The sequence below is a fragment of the Ciconia boyciana genome, chromosome 6 (assembly GCF_034638445.1).
Source record: "Ciconia boyciana chromosome 6, ASM3463844v1, whole genome shotgun sequence".
Lineage (NCBI taxonomy): Eukaryota > Metazoa > Chordata > Aves > Ciconiiformes > Ciconiidae > Ciconia > Ciconia boyciana.
In genome coordinates, this window is record NC_132939.1 from 46,006,822 (window position 1) to 46,022,153 (window position 15,332).

General features: G+C 40.7%; 1 protein-coding gene across 7 annotated transcripts in view; it reads left to right on the forward strand.

The window, feature by feature from the left end:
- Positions 1 to 15,332, forward strand: part of TTLL5 (tubulin tyrosine ligase like 5) — a 144,142-nt gene that overhangs the window by 58,332 nt on the left and 70,478 nt on the right. For 6 of the 7 annotated variants that reach the window (XM_072865306.1, XM_072865307.1, XM_072865304.1 and 3 more), the window contains exons 24-29: positions 1,493 to 1,639; positions 3,927 to 4,027; positions 6,991 to 7,124; positions 7,738 to 7,851; positions 8,254 to 8,664; positions 10,121 to 10,311. In XM_072865306.1, coding sequence (XP_072721407.1) covers positions 1,493 to 1,639; positions 3,927 to 4,027; positions 6,991 to 7,124; positions 7,738 to 7,851; positions 8,254 to 8,664; positions 10,121 to 10,311 — 1,098 coding nt within the window. The remainder of the gene's footprint in view (positions 1 to 1,492; positions 1,640 to 3,926; positions 4,028 to 6,990; positions 7,125 to 7,737; positions 7,852 to 8,253; positions 8,665 to 10,120; positions 10,312 to 15,332) is intronic. The other variant, XM_072865308.1, reaches the window with a different exon arrangement.

Sequence of the window (15,332 nt, forward strand, 5' to 3'; positions counted from 1 at the left end):
GGCTGACATCTGAGCAGCAATAGAGTAGACAGCTCTTAATGACTGGTGTGGTTGACATTCAAGCTGCTCAGATCTTTCACTGGTTCTCCTTCACTGATCTCTGAGCCTACCTGCTTTTGAATTCTTCTCTCTAAGATCCTTTAAGATTACTTGGCAGTATCTGGTTTCTGCTGCGTTAAACAAAGCATACATCTACTCAAATAGAACACGTACCCAGTTAAGTATTTTCTCCTATGTACTGTTTTACTCTTTGCAGGCATCTGCACTTAGGAATCTTCCTTGCATTCTAGATAGAGGAAAAAACAAGTAAAAGCCACAGAGGAGAGAAAGTTACTTTCTAGCATAGGTGTTGGTTTGTTAAAAACCACGTGATGAATTTTTCTAGGAAGTATTTTAAAGCCCTATATTTGATGTATATACATTTTAAAGAGTGCAGCAAGCCCAAATCCCCTCACAAACCTTCCTAAAAGAGCTTTGTAGAGTAGGCTCTTGAGCTTTCTGCAAATCCAAATGTATTCTTGCTGAATGAATGCATGTTTCAGGGAAACAGCCAGTGCAGTTCAGAGATAAAATTGTGTGTCAAGAATAATCAGTCGAGTCAGTGGAAAATGTTACCCCTGCTCTTTCCAAGTGGAAATTAAAACTGGCTTTTTGAGAGTCACTTTGTCTGCTGTACTGTGAAAAATAATGTTTAAAATAACAGATCAAACCAGCCTGGAGTAATGGCAGTGAGAGGCGAGCTGTGAAATCCAATAGTTTGGCTGTGAGGCTGCTCATTTATGCATTAGCAGAGCTCCTAACCAAAAGCAAATCCAGAGGGGAGACAGAAAGGGTTCAAAACACCCACAGGATGCATCTCGTCTTAGGATCTGCCTTGCTATATGTTTTCCCCCACCAGAGGTCAAACGGACTTGGTGGGGGGTTGGAATTACATGGGTGTAGATGTAGTCATCTGTTGCTGTGGAGGGGTTGTGGCAATAGTATACATATATGAAAAGTGATGAAATGGGGCTACATCAGTGTAGTGGAGATATCTGACCAAGATCCCCTTCTCTGTGGTAGCGCTGAGAGGGTTTCATGTCAGTACGCTTCATCACAGGCCTTCTTTAACACATTGCAGGTTGTTTTTTGGAAATGTTCTCCTAAGGTATTGGACTTTACAGGTTATTCTGTGTTGTTGCTGCTGCTTTTTGCTGCTTGTTTTTTTTGTTTTCTTCATCTGCGATGCTTTTCAGACAAACACTCCTCAAGTGTTCCCAAGTCTGACCCACCTCAGGCAATGCACACCATAGTTCTTCTCCCCCCACCTTGGATTTGTAGGGCTATATTAAAAATGCACATTGCAGAATGCTTTTGCCTGCCAGTTGTCAGCTCGTTTTCTCAGGACAGTGTATTTAGTTCTTGCCAGTCATTAGTTGCTGTAGTACCTCTGTTCTCTTCTCCCCACATCTTGCAGCTGGTCTGTTGTTAACTCCATCCCTCTTGCTTGCAGGAGCTTGTGGTACGCTTTCTGAAGCGAGCTGCCAGCAATCTTCAGCAGTCCTTGAGGATGCTGCTCCCCAGTCGTCGTTTAGGACTAAATGATCGTCGTCGTATCCTGGCTCACCAGCTGGGCGAGTTCATAATCTGTTATAACAAGGTGACTAATTCTTTTTTGATTCTTCTTTTGGTAGCTCTTTTTGATTTCTGTTCTCTTCTTCTAAAGTATCTCCTGCTGGCTGCTGTCATAGTCAAGACAGCAGGCTGTTTTAAAGGCTCTGTTCTGTAGTTTACATGGTCTGTTTGCAGTTGCGCATCCAGTAATGGTAGTTTGTCTGTTCAAATTGTCAGGTAGACAACAGTATTACTACATTATATATGCAGTCCCATAATCATGTGCATAAAAGTAAAGAGAAGTGTTGAAATGAAGTGGAATTTAACTGGCAGTCTGCTTTTTCTTTGGCTTGTCTTCGATTCTAGTGTTTTGTAATGCCTCTTTCCATTTCTTCCTATTTTTATGGTGCTTCTTTAGAGATAATTTTTTTATACAGAACAGTATGAAATATGCATTTTACCATTTGTTTGGTATACTGAGGGACTGCTACCTATCTGTGGTATGGGACTCTGGAGGCTCAGTGATAAGGAGAAGTAGGTCCTAATTTAAATAATTTTCACCTCTTTAGGTGTAGAAGATGCTGTTCTTAGCATAGTGGTTTCATGCTAATCCTTGTTTTGCCAGAACAGCTTCCCCCTTTCCTTTGCCCCCTTAGCATTTCTTTAGTGTTAGAACAAGGATAGTTTAAATTTTGCTTTCAGAGGCTGCTGTGCACACAGGCCTCCAAGCTCCTACTCGTTAGCAGAGGATGTTCACTTACATTACCTTGTCAGAACTGACGTCTGGTAACTTGATCTGTCAAAGCAAGGTTGGTGTTGAACCAAATCTGTTCCAGGGAGTGCCTTGTATGCCTAATGCTCACTGAATTACTGTGTTAGGAGTAACCACAAAACACTCGGGTGGCTCTGTGGTGAGTGAAGAACGCAGCTGCTTTGGATATAATTTCCATTCAAATTGTGTTCAAACATCAGGATTTTCTGCTAACTCTTGAGTAAATTCACAAAATAAAGCTGTGTAACTGGTAATAAATCAGTGCATAGACATATTTTCTCGGTTAAAACAAGTGAGAACAGATCACTTGAGGTTTTAGAACATACATGTTTAAGCCATTGAGAGACTCTTAGGCTATGAGGTTTTCTGATGTCTGATTCCAACATATAGACTTTTTTCACTGACTTGTAACTTCAGATTTAGTAGGGGACTCCTACTAATCATTATGTATCTTCTGTAATGACACAGAAGAAAAAATACTGCCTCCAGCAAACTAAGTAAAACAGATCACATGTTGTCCAGACTTTTACTTAAGTAGCGAAGGGTAGAGACATGTCTCAGAGTGGCTTTTTCTTCCCGCTCTTGAATTATCTTTCAAAAGATGTATCTGACCCTTCTGTCTTGGGAATGTTCAGAGTACCAGTAGGAAGCAATGAAGTGGAGGTCAAGTCTGGTCAGATAAAGCTTGTATGCTGGTATTGATATTTCAGACAGGCCTGTAGGTTTTTTTAATTAACAAAAATGTTTGTATTTATACAACCTCTAGTGTCAACAAGTTCTACTGGTGTAAAATAGAAGGATCATTTATACCTGAGAGCTTGCTCCCATTCTCACACACAAAGGCTTACCATCTTTTATTCCAGTATAGTTTAGTGTGTAAATGCATATTTGCCACAGGCTGTACTGTTTTACTTTCCTTGCTTTTGCTAAAGCAGTATATTTTTGGTATGTAGATAAGCCCTCAGCAATTTGCTGCATGACAAGAGAAATTAACTCAAGAGGACAACTCCTAGTTTACAGTAGAAAATGTGGATGCCCTCAGCAGACCTCCTTGATTGCGTTTCTTTAATATAATTTTATATTTTTGTCCTCCTTTCTTCCTGAATATCTCTTTTTGGGACAGATGCTCAAATAAAAGATATTTTGAGGAACTCTGTATTTGTGACAGAAACAGCAGAAGTAGAAAGGAGACCTAATATGTGTAAAGAATGATTTTATTTTTTCTTCCCTCCATACTTCCTTACGTCCCAGCAAAGAGTATATTTGAAGGAACAGCACGTATTTGTGAAGACTTGACCTCTTCTCAGCAAATGAATTCTAATAAGTTATGTCAGGTGGAGGAACGAGGAGTTTAGTGTATGCTTAGCCTGCTGTCTCTGGGGCTCTCTGTATTTATCCATTCTGTTGCACATAGTGAAATACTTATAAGTTGGCTCTTTGGAGTTGACATTCTTTTTTCTTAGGTCCCATGGAATTGTTTTTTGTCTTCTCTCAGCTGTAGCTATGCCATGGAACATAAAGTAACTACATAGAGACACTTACTGATACTACTTATTAACAGGAAACGGAGCAGATGGTTCAGAAGCGATCAAAAAAGAAACAGGAAGAGGAGGAGGAGGGAGTGAATCCTGAAGGTTTTCAGAACTTTATTGCCAGAGCAAGGTAGGAATGGATTTTATTCCCTTTGATAAAGGATCTCCCAGCCCTGAAGGTGATGGGATTGTTCTAAAGATGATCTGATTGGTCTAAAGGCCTCTAGATACCTATATTGCCCATAGCACCTGCTCCTGCTCTTGCTGGGGGACAGAGAACTTGTCTTTTCTCTTTTCTCCCTTCCAGCAACCAAACACTTGTAGCATCAGTATCTGGTGCATAGAGAAGCACATACAATAGATATTTTGACCATTAAGCAGATTCCAAAAGGACAGCAGTGGTTGGCCTGGTCTGTGTAAATTTCAAGCTGATGCTGGTGAGCTAATGGTCTCCTTTCCTCTGATGCTGGAGCAAACGCGGTAGTACTTTGGAAGGAGAGTGAAACTAGAGCTGCTGCTCAGATGGCCTTGAGCTGCTGTGGTCGAACAGTTGTTGTGGCTCCAGCTCTCAAGTTTCCGCTCTCAGAAACAAATCTTATGCTTGCTGCCTCTCTTCAGGAACTCTCCAGATCTGGACTTTCTGAGATGAGGAAGCAAGGGAGTCAGACTCTGTCTTCACCCTAACCTCTTATTTGGCTTGCTAAGGCAGTTGAGTGCAAGCAGTTACTTTCACAATGAAAAAGCAGCATTTTCTAACTGTGCATGCTCTGAACTTTATCTGCCTTAAACTTACAGGAGTCTGGTAGGAAATGTATTTTGAAAATAGGTAAATACTCCTTATGGCCTGTAGCATTGTATGGGAAACAATGCTATTATAGCTATCTGACTATGGAGAGATCTGAAATTATTCAATGAACTGGAATTATGTCCTCAAAGTCTCTGATTCTTGAGCACAAAAACGGATTCCTTTTGACTCCTTTATTTGACCCATATATGACATGCCTATATGGGCAAGGACCCCTATCATTATCTGGACAGGTGGAGTTCACCTGCCTTTTTAATGCCGTTCTGTCTTCTCTGGGAAGGTTGACAGTCACTGCTTCTTTTTATGATCAGTTACGAAACTGTTCTTTCTTTTCCTCTGTTCGGATAGCACTCCTAGTGACTGATTAGAAGTGGGTGATAGCTGAGGCTTCTTAACTAGTTCAGGAGGCTTCACAGTCCTTTTTGCTACATTCTCATGAATTTTACATTTTGCTAATATAATTGATGGAGTCATTACTGCAACAGCTTTACAGGCTCCAAGAAAAATCTCGCTGCTTTTCAGATACAGTTCTATAACAGAATGATACTCAAGATGTCTGACTACCATATACCATAGCATCTACTCTGGTCACTAGAAATGCAGATTACATGGGCCCATGGCATGCTTTTGGTTCTCTGACATCTCTTGCTACTAAAATGACTGTTGCCTCCTAGGGCAAGTCATTTTGCTTTTTGCCAGAAATGCTAAGAAATGGCTGTTTGGTGCAGAAGTGCATACACTTCTGTTTCCATATTATTGACTACCATGCCATCATGGCCTGATGCACAGTCTAGGCTGGGGCTGGAGATTTTTGCTGGATCATCTGCCTGAGTGATAAAGAACAGCAAAAGCCAGTTTGCCAATGATCAGTCAATTTCTAGTGATGATCTTTCTGCTTCTTAAGAAGTATCAGGTATGTTTGAAAACTCTGATATCTGACACTACTTTGTGCTGTGCTTGAAGCTTAAATCAGTGAGCTAGTCATTTGGAGCCAAGCAAAGGGGACAGATTTCCACTTTGAGTGTTTGTTCTGCAGTACAGTGAATGCAATGCTGGAGAAAATGGGTAATAATTGTTGCCACTTAATTGGGATTGTCTCATTGACTCTTTAATATCACACAATGCCACATGGATGGTATTGTGTTTAGTTATATACATGCTACAACCGTTGCTTCTAAGCATCCTCAGTGCAATGTAAAAGTATATACTTATGCTGGTAAATTCACTTAAAAGCTTAAAGCACCTTTCCACCAACAACTTCTCATTCTTGCATTTCCTCTTCACCTCTATTCTCATTGGTTTTGGAGAAAAGGTGAACTTTGCAGCATGCCGTGAAGGTCCAAACTCCAGTGGGATCAGCTTTAGACATTGATTTTACCAAAGCTCAGGCTAGCCAAGACTAGGACAAGTGTGATATGCAGAGGACATTTTGAAGGATTATAACTGCTGCTATGCAAATTTATATTCCTGTGTTATGTTTTCTTGTAGTGTTACTGGCACTATACTTCTTGCTTCTGGTGTTTGCTCTGCCATATACCCACTCGCTAATGCTGAGGCAACACTATAAAGCAGAAGGAAAGCATGTTAGGTATAAAAACAATTAGAATTACAGCTTGCACAAGCTCTAAAATGAACGGCCAAGTAACTGATACTGGTTTGGGACCAATAGACGCTTAGGACATTGGGGCAGTTAAAGTCTCTTCTTGTAAAGAAAACGAGAAATGTATGCATTTCATGAAGTTTTATGAGATTCACAAAAATATTGACTGTTCTGTTTGTTTGTCCTGCAGCTTTGGCTAATTAACAAGCTCTTCCCTCCTCTTTCCTCTTCTCCCCACACTGTTGAATTGAAACTACTAACAGTGACTATAAAACAGAGGCGAGCTGAGTTCTCTCATGGACATGATAGCTGCTTGTTCTAGAGACCACCTGGGGAAGATTCACAAATTTAGCTGTGAACTGAATCTTTCCTGTTGAGCTTATCTCCCCAAAAATGTGTTTGGAGTTTTCACTTGCTCTTTATTTATCCTGGGAAGGCTCCTGAATGCCTTGAATTTTCTACTGCATAAGAAAATGGCATTTCAGTAGGAATCTCAGGTTTAACCAAGGCACGTTCCTTTTCTTCTGCTCTTACCCTGCAGAACTCAGCAAATCGTTAGCTTGTCTGGCTTCACCTTTTTTCCCACTCCCCCCTTCAGTCTCCTTATTGTTTCTTGTCTTTGATTGTTACATGAAGGCAGAAAAGCTTAGAATCCTCACTTACATCCATTCTTCTCTCCTTATTGTAGTGAAAGTGACCTGGAGGAAGTGCTGACATTTTACACACACAAAAACAAGTCAGCAAGTGTCTTCCTAGGAACAAACTCCACAGGCACAAAACCCAGCAACACCAGTAACCAGTCAGAGAAACAGCCTCAAGAGGGTAAGCGTTACAGGCAGTTCTGAGATGATGTTGTCCAGACAAATCCAGTTTAACTTCAGTCTATGGAAAGAGAACAACCCCTCCAGAATGTTATTCAGGTTTCTTGAGGTTGCATTTTTATTTTTAACTGACTCTGCATGCAAAGACTAGAGTAACTGCACTCCTACCTTCTTTGCCTGAAGTGAAATGGGATGAATCTGGACAAGCATTTATACGGAACTAGATATGATGGCTCATGACTGAAATGAGAATGTGCAAACTGAAGGCACTGAGATTTGAAATGAACAGAGAATCCTGAAATCAAAGTAAGGGATGAGAGAAATCAAGGCCTGTTAAATTGTGCTGCCTACAGTGAGCATACCCATTGGAGGGCAGAGTCTGCATATTTGAGCCTAATCAGGTGTTCCATGGAAGGAAGTGCAGTGCCAGCCATACATATCCAGTAGTCCATGCTACTGTACATGACAGCACAGTTATGATCAATAGAGTTGCATGGTCTACGTTAAGTATTAGCAAGAAAGTCTATTGTAACTAGGTTTAAATTCTGCAGTCCTGTTCTAACGATATCACAGTTTGCATTGTTCTACTTCCTAACTCCTTGATTTTGTTATAGAGCATCGTGAGGTGGTGAAAAAAATAAAAGGTGATCAGCCCAAAAGTTCAGTTGCAGATCTGCCTGCAGAAGGAGCATTAAAAGGCTATAAACCCAAAGAAGTTAAATCAAGCTGTAAGTGAACTGGCTTAAATCATCATCAAGAAAAAAATAATGAATGCATAAACTGGTTTTAATACTGTTTTAAACAAAGGTTGGAACCTTTGGGTTCAAACTGAGAGATTCAAATGCCCAATTTTGGGAAGATTCTGCAGGTTTTTCTTTTAAACCCAAGAGAAGATACTGTAGAGTGAGCAGTATGAAAGAGTTAGCTGCTCTTCTGTGGGGGAAGATCTAGATATGGCAAGCTTTGAAAGAGAATGTTCATCGTGTAGAGCCTCTTCTCGTCTTTGCTGGTCGATGAGGCCATTTTGGCTTCAGTGTGTCTGAGCAGAGGCATCTTTGGTGTGTTGCTAATATCCGAAGGACCTGAAAAGCAACTTTTTCTCATGTAGTGTGCTAATTATCTTTGTGTAGTTCCAGAAGGACCCACCTTCTCCTTAAATGCTGAAGTGAAATTACCTCGGTGTGGCCCTCCTAGTGCTTCTTCCTCTGTTTCTGGTGCCATGTTCCAGAGAAGGACCAGTTCCTGGATACCATCTCAACCTGCAGCCTCTGAAAATTCACAGGTGCCTGGTCACCATTCATTGCCGGCTCCTCCAGTTGGTCCCAGGCTGATTCAGTCCCCATCCCCACTACCCTCCTTGCAGAGCACAGCTCCTGACAGCTCTTCTGTCTTCCCAAACCCAGTGTCCAGTGAGGCTTCTAGCCTTGCAGGGTTACATCGTTGTCATTCTGGTAGCTACACCATTGGCCCATTCTCATCTTTTCAGAGAGCTGCTCAGATCTACAGCCAAAGATTGTCCCGACCATCCTCTGCAAAAGTAGGTGAGTGTTCTGGGATGCATAATAACCTGCTAGTTCAGTATAGAGATTGTGTAATCTCTGTTCTGAGGTAGGTAGAAATGTTACATTTCCAGAATTATGAGTCTTGTTGAATGGTGCTAAACTTCTCATGGAAAGGAGGAGTGCAGGAAGCAGCCCTTGTTTACCAAAGATGCCCTTTTATTGAGCAGATGAACAGGGAATCATAGAATCATTTAGGCTGGAAAAGACCTTTAAGATCATCGAGTCCAACCATTAACCTAACACTATGAAGTTCACCACTAAACCATGTCCCTAAGCGCCACGTCTGCACATCTTTTAAATACCTCCAGGGATGGTGACTCAACCACTTCCCTGGGCAGCCTGTTCCAATGCTTGACAACCCTTTTGGTGAAGACATTTTTCCTAATATCCAGTCTAAACCTCCCCTGGCACCACTTGAGGCAGTTTCCTCTTGTCCTATCACTTGTTACCTGGGAGACCAACACCCACCTCGCTACAACCTCCTTTCAGGTAGTTGTAGAGAGTGATAAGGTCTCCCCTCAACCTTGAACTTTGAACTCAGCCTTCGAACTTGTTTGAAAAGAGCTGGGAAATGACTTATTGTATATTTTTGCTTGATTGTATTACTGATCTGTTGTTTATCTTTAGTGATTTTAATGTAGTTTTGGTTAGCAGAAGTCTCAGTCTATGTGCTGTTCTGTGTTTATCATGCAGAGAAATCCTTTAACAAAACCTCATAATTGTTGAATACTTAAAAGGTCTGTCAAGACCTCCAAAAAAGAAAGATCTGAATGAACCACTACTGTATCTCATTCTCTAGGACCTTTCAGCACTGCCGTATCTAAGAGTATCTTAAAAACAAGATCTGGAGACCTCTCATTTACCATTCTGGGGTAGAACATAGCTGAGCAATGCAACTTTAGAGTGTAAGGAATCTGAAGGGTAGAAGAAACTGTAGGAATTTATGGATGCAGACTGTAATCTAATAGGAAAGTTTTGGGAACCACACACAGGCTAACAGCTGTGGTCCTGATATATTTTTTTTAAATGATGGTACACATTTGCTTTAGGTTGTATGTCAGGGTCAGCACACATTCACTAGAGTTGATGTGTATATATATTGACAAGCTTTCTAGCATTAAAATAAATCTGACTTCCCAACTGAGTAGCTTATTTAAAGGGATCCATTTGTTCTTAAGGAAAAACATTATAGATTTAACTTAGGTAACAGCAGCCAATATTCTCTGGAATTGGGTGCCATTAGATACGTTATGATAAAGAGAATACAGGTTTGGAATTGACAAAAGCTCATGTAGGCAATATCCATGCAGAATAGAAGGCTGTATTCTCCCTAGAATCTGCAGAAAGTATACCTGCTTTTGTATTTCTGTGATCAGTACACTGAGAGAGTCAGACATACCGCTCACTAAGCATATCCAAATGTTTGTTTTGGTAGGTTTGTGCCATCGCAGTCCAAGTGGGCAGCGTGTGGGCTCAGCCAGGATGCACAAAGATGCAGAAGATACTTCTTCCCAGGGCAAACGTTATAGCCCCAGTATGGTAGCAGCAGAACTGCAGCAGCTGGCAGAAAAGCAAGCAGCCTGTCAGTATTCCCCACCAAGCCACATGAGTCTCCTTACACAGCAGGTATGTAAGCAGTAAAGCTAGAGTCCCTGTGACAACAGAAAAGTCTGTCACAGGCTTCTGTGTCAGCACTGGGCTGGGCTGAGACATACTGGAAGGAGTAAATCTCATGAAAGTCAGTTTCTGTCATATTGTTGTTTTGAAGTGTTCACAGCAACCAGAATTTTGATATTCCATGAGATGACAAGAACGTTGCTAAAGTCCTTCTATAGAAGAAAGCGAGACTGGGCAGAGGATTAGAAAATATGTTATAAAAACCCCAAATCTATGCTTGGTCTTGCTAAACACATAAACCAAGTGTTCTCAGATTTGTGCTTCCGTGAAATTTGCTTTCTCATTCCTCCAGTGTGTCATGACAGTGCTGGGAATGGAAGTCGGCAGAACAGGTTCTGGTGTAAATTCTATGTTCCAATGACATCGTAAAGACATAATGAAGTACTTACGAGCATGGGATATGATAATCATTTTGCTAAACGTGGTGGTATAGATCAAATGTACCTGGTAAGACTTCCACTTTCATATTTCTTTTTGAGTTGTTATGTCCTAAATGGCTACACATGTAGTCATTTTTTTTCTTTATAATATGCTATAGTTGTGTTCATCAAAGGTGTTCAAGCTGGACACTTCTCAGTTAATTAAGCTGCCAACTGGAGCTTCTCCAGGATAGGCACTTTGCCTTGGAAATTAATTTTTTCCCTCTTTACTTGCTAGGGACAAACAGTTTAAATATCTTTGCTCTGATACTTTGATTTTGGAAGTATTGTTTTAAAAGTGATGTTTTGCTAAGTTTTCTGAGGCATGTTTAATAGTTGCAATAGCTGCTGCTATTTGCTTCTTTTTGGTTCTTTCAAATTTATTGTTACATATTTGGATTTTGAATATCTGATTAGATGATTGGCAATATGCCTTTTTCAAAAGGTGGGGTGCATTTATAACTCTAGGAAGCTGAACAGATTTTTGGACCCTTCTACATCTAGTTCAAGGTTTTGATTCAGTCTGGGCAGTTCCAAAACTAACGCAGGCACTCTGGTCTTTGCAGATAAGTCTTGAACTTTAAAGGGTAGAGTCACAAAAACAAAGCACCTTCTTATTGATGGACTCAGCAGAGAATGTGAGCACTGAATATACCAGTGATGCTGAGGCCTGATCTTGCATCAGACCAGACCCTACTTAGAGAATCTCTTCTTTCAAAGCCTGAAGCAGTATGGGGAACATAAGGAGAAGCTTGTTTGCTTGTCCAGTTATATTCAGAGCTGTCAGTCTGGTTCTCTTAATGAAATCAGAATTCAGCTTTTTTAAGCTAAACTTTGTCAGTAAAACTGTTCAAAAAATTTGGTAGTGAAACATTTTCATTCAGGAAATGCTGATATGTTGAAAGCAAATGCATAAATGTATGATGGAAACTGCCTCCTTGGATAAAAATTAGTATCTAAACAAATATTTGGGAAAAAATTGAAATGCATCTATTTCATTTCAGTCTTTTCAGAAAAGAACTTTTAAAAATAAATTCATAGACTTTCTCCCTAAAACCACTCATTTCCCACTCGGCTCCAACTGCTGTGGTTTGTTAGGTCTGTCTAGAGAACCCAAGTTGTCCTCTTGCTGCCATTTATATAGCTATTAGGTGATTTTTAAGCCTCTGTATTCTATATAACTTCTGTATAACTTCTATATAACATAGCTAGTTACTGCTAATTAAATTAGGAAGTATAGAAGGGGGAATCCAGAGAGGAATTCACAAAGATCTACATAGGAAGGGCAGGGTAGCTTCCTGAGCATAGCTGTGTTGGGTGACAAAGGACCATACTCTGGTACTTGTAGATGGTGAAGTCTGAAACCTGTTTAGCCACCAGTCAGTCAATCAGTGTAAGTATACTCAAGTCCAGAAGTGGCTATGAAGTGCAGTGGTAGCTCTGGAAAGGTGTTGGTCATGGTAAATGTGTCTGCATTGCTTTTTGCTTCTGGGTTCTCCCGAGATACTTTCCCACAGAGGAGGTAAGAAGTGTATAGAAGGAGGATGAAGGTGCTAATTCCCTTCTTTCTGACAAGCAAACAATAAAGACCTCAGCTCCTAGCAGACAATGTAGATTTTCTGAGTTACTTTGATATATTTTGTATTTGGCTACAGTGTTTGTACAGGCTTTGCTTCTGTAGTGAAATACAGAAACATGGGTTGGGTTGTGTCTTAGTGGTCTTCTGTAATCATGAAAGAGATCCATGTAGAAAGGGATTCACAAGTGAATGAAAAGTTTAGAGCTGGAGCTCTATCTGACAGTTAATCTCCTTCCTGAGCCTGCATCCATTCAGTTCTAGACATCTGCTCTCTACTGTGATTCTCCAGGCCATATTTCTGCAATAATACCTTTGGAGAGATGAAATCTGAAGCTTGCTTAGTATGAAAGTTTGGATGGTTTAGTTGAGGACAGTTTTTCTTTTAAGGCAGTCTGACTCCTCAGTACTGAATTTATGGCATATGGTAATTTCTAAGCTGAGACTATTATTTTAATCATACCTGAAACAGTGATGTTTTGGAAGGTTCAGATGTAACTGCAAGGCCCAAAGGAACATAGCTAAAGCATATGGCTATTACTTGTGCTTTTTTATTTTTTTCCTGGACACATTTGATTATTCTGTCATCTAAGAGTCATTCTGATTATTTTTTTGATCCAGCCTGGCTTTTAAAGCCTGTCTTGCAGCAAGGAGCAAGGGTTTTACTTCTGTGGGAAGACAAGGCTCCCATGACAATGAAGGGTGACAAGAGGTACCAGCATACAATGAAAGCATAACAGTATGGCAGCAAGTGCCTGTAGAGGCAAAACTGGAGGAGCCAAGTAAGGGTTGGGCTCATTGTTGAGGGACCTGGAACCAGAACACCTGGCGTTGGGCCACTAGGTATGGATATGGATTTGAAGCAGGGGGATTGAATGAATAGGAGAAGTGCAGGCATTACAGAGTAGGCTGGCAGTTTGGAATGATTTGCAGAAGGGTAGATATCAGTGAAACTATTTGGGAGCTCTGTGTGGTTATAGATTTGGGAAGACAAGGATTTGGTCTGAACCAGGAGGGGGGAACATAGGGGCAGAAGAGATAGAGAAACATGTGGGAGGGGATTTAGTAAACAGCTGGAGAGAAGTGAGAAGTCAAAGACCATTGGTATGGGTTGAAAGGGGGAAAGACTTGGGATGGGAGTGTTTGGGGACTCTGTGTTATGAAACCCTGCTGGCTTTGGGACAGGAGAAGTAAGGGATTGAAAGCTGAGAGAAGGTTAGAGAGAGGGCTTGTATGAGGCTGATTTATAGGACACTACTTTCCTATGCATTTCTAGACAGGAGACGGACTTGTTATTTTCCTCCTTTTTCACTCCTCTGTTTAAGCCACTTGAAATGTAATAGTCCTTTCAAAGTAAAAGCATTCTAAAATAAATTGGCATGAAGACAACCCCTAGAAGAGAACATCACTTACCTAAATAATAAAAATAGTACAATCGTTTAAAGCCACTCCAGAAACTTGGAGTTAGTCTACCTTGTTGGAAGGTACCTGGCTGGTATGAAAGGGACTTGATATTTGGATTTAATTGTGTTTAATGGCAAGATTAGGACTATTGATTTGGAGGGGGTGTGTAAAGGAGAGACTTTTGAAAATGCTACTATTGCTGTGGACTGTGTTTCTTTTCCAAGGGCAAGAACTTCTGTGTGAGAGTTGAATGCATTTGTCTGTGCCTTGGTTCGTTGTGTTGTGCCCAGCTGTGTCTTGGGGGTGGGGGTACTCTGAATACATTACCTCCTTCTAAGAGCAGCTGGGAAGCTTGTTTTCCATTCCCATTCTTGTGAGAATTGCTTCTGGTATCTGTGTACTAGTGTCGGTCTCGGGGGGTTCCCAGGAATGTAGCCTTAACAGCTGTGCTTGGAATGATGTTGCCATTCCGGTTGGGAGTCCACCTCTGTCCCCCTCCAATTCCTTCTGTTCTTCACTGTTTCCTACCCATGCCCAAAGTACCTGTTTCACGTTTTCTCTCTTACACTCTTGTATTCTACCCTCTGTATTAAATCAGTTTAATTTATTAAGCCAACTGGCTGCTGAAATGGCAATGTTCAAAGGGAAAATTTTAAGTGTAAGTATCTGATGAGCTTTGAACAAGATATTTAAAATCTGTTGTCTTAAGAAAACAAGATTTTTATGATTACATCAGCTTTTTGTCTTGTCAATCCTCTCCATTCACTTCTGAAATACCAGATGGGAACTTCACAGTGATACTCATAAAGTGAGCAGTTCTTATAATATGGGAGGTGGAGATGGTAGGAACGTAGAGACTTACTGATGTGCGGTTTCATTGCCTTCTACACAGTTAGTTTTCAGTCCTGACAGACTGTCTCACAAAGTGTGTGAGAACATTTTGCCTTTCATTAATTTGTATTTTTGAAAAATATTTCTCATTATATCGTATCAAATTTCATCAGTGCATCTTCATGCTTGCAACATGGAGAAAACAAGGATGCCTTCACAGTGGTATACAATAGAAATATTGATCTAGAACCCATAAGAATCATTACTTAATCCCCTGCATCACTCTATGATGCCTTACTGCCCAGTTGCAGGAATGAGAGAGAGATGAATAGAGAAAAGAAGAGCAGTATTATTCTATTTTAGACTAGAAAAGGAGCAGCTGTTTGGGTAATTTCTGTAACTCTCTTTAATGGTAAGTGCAGGAAAGATGTTGCCTTAAGGACACACTGGAGTATGACAATCTCAAGTTAGGTTATTGAAAGATAAATTTTCAGCATTACAAATTAATAAATACAGCGAATCATAGAATGGTTTGGGTTGGAAGTGACCTTAAAGATCATCTAGTTCCAACCCCCCTGCCATGGGCAGGGACACCTTCCACTAGACCAGGTTGCTCAAAGCCCCATCCAACCTGGCCTTGAACACTTCCAGGGATGGGGCATCCACAGCTTCTCTGGCCAACCTGTTCCAGTGCCTCACCACCCTCATAGTGAAGAATTTCTTCCTTATCTCTAGTCTAA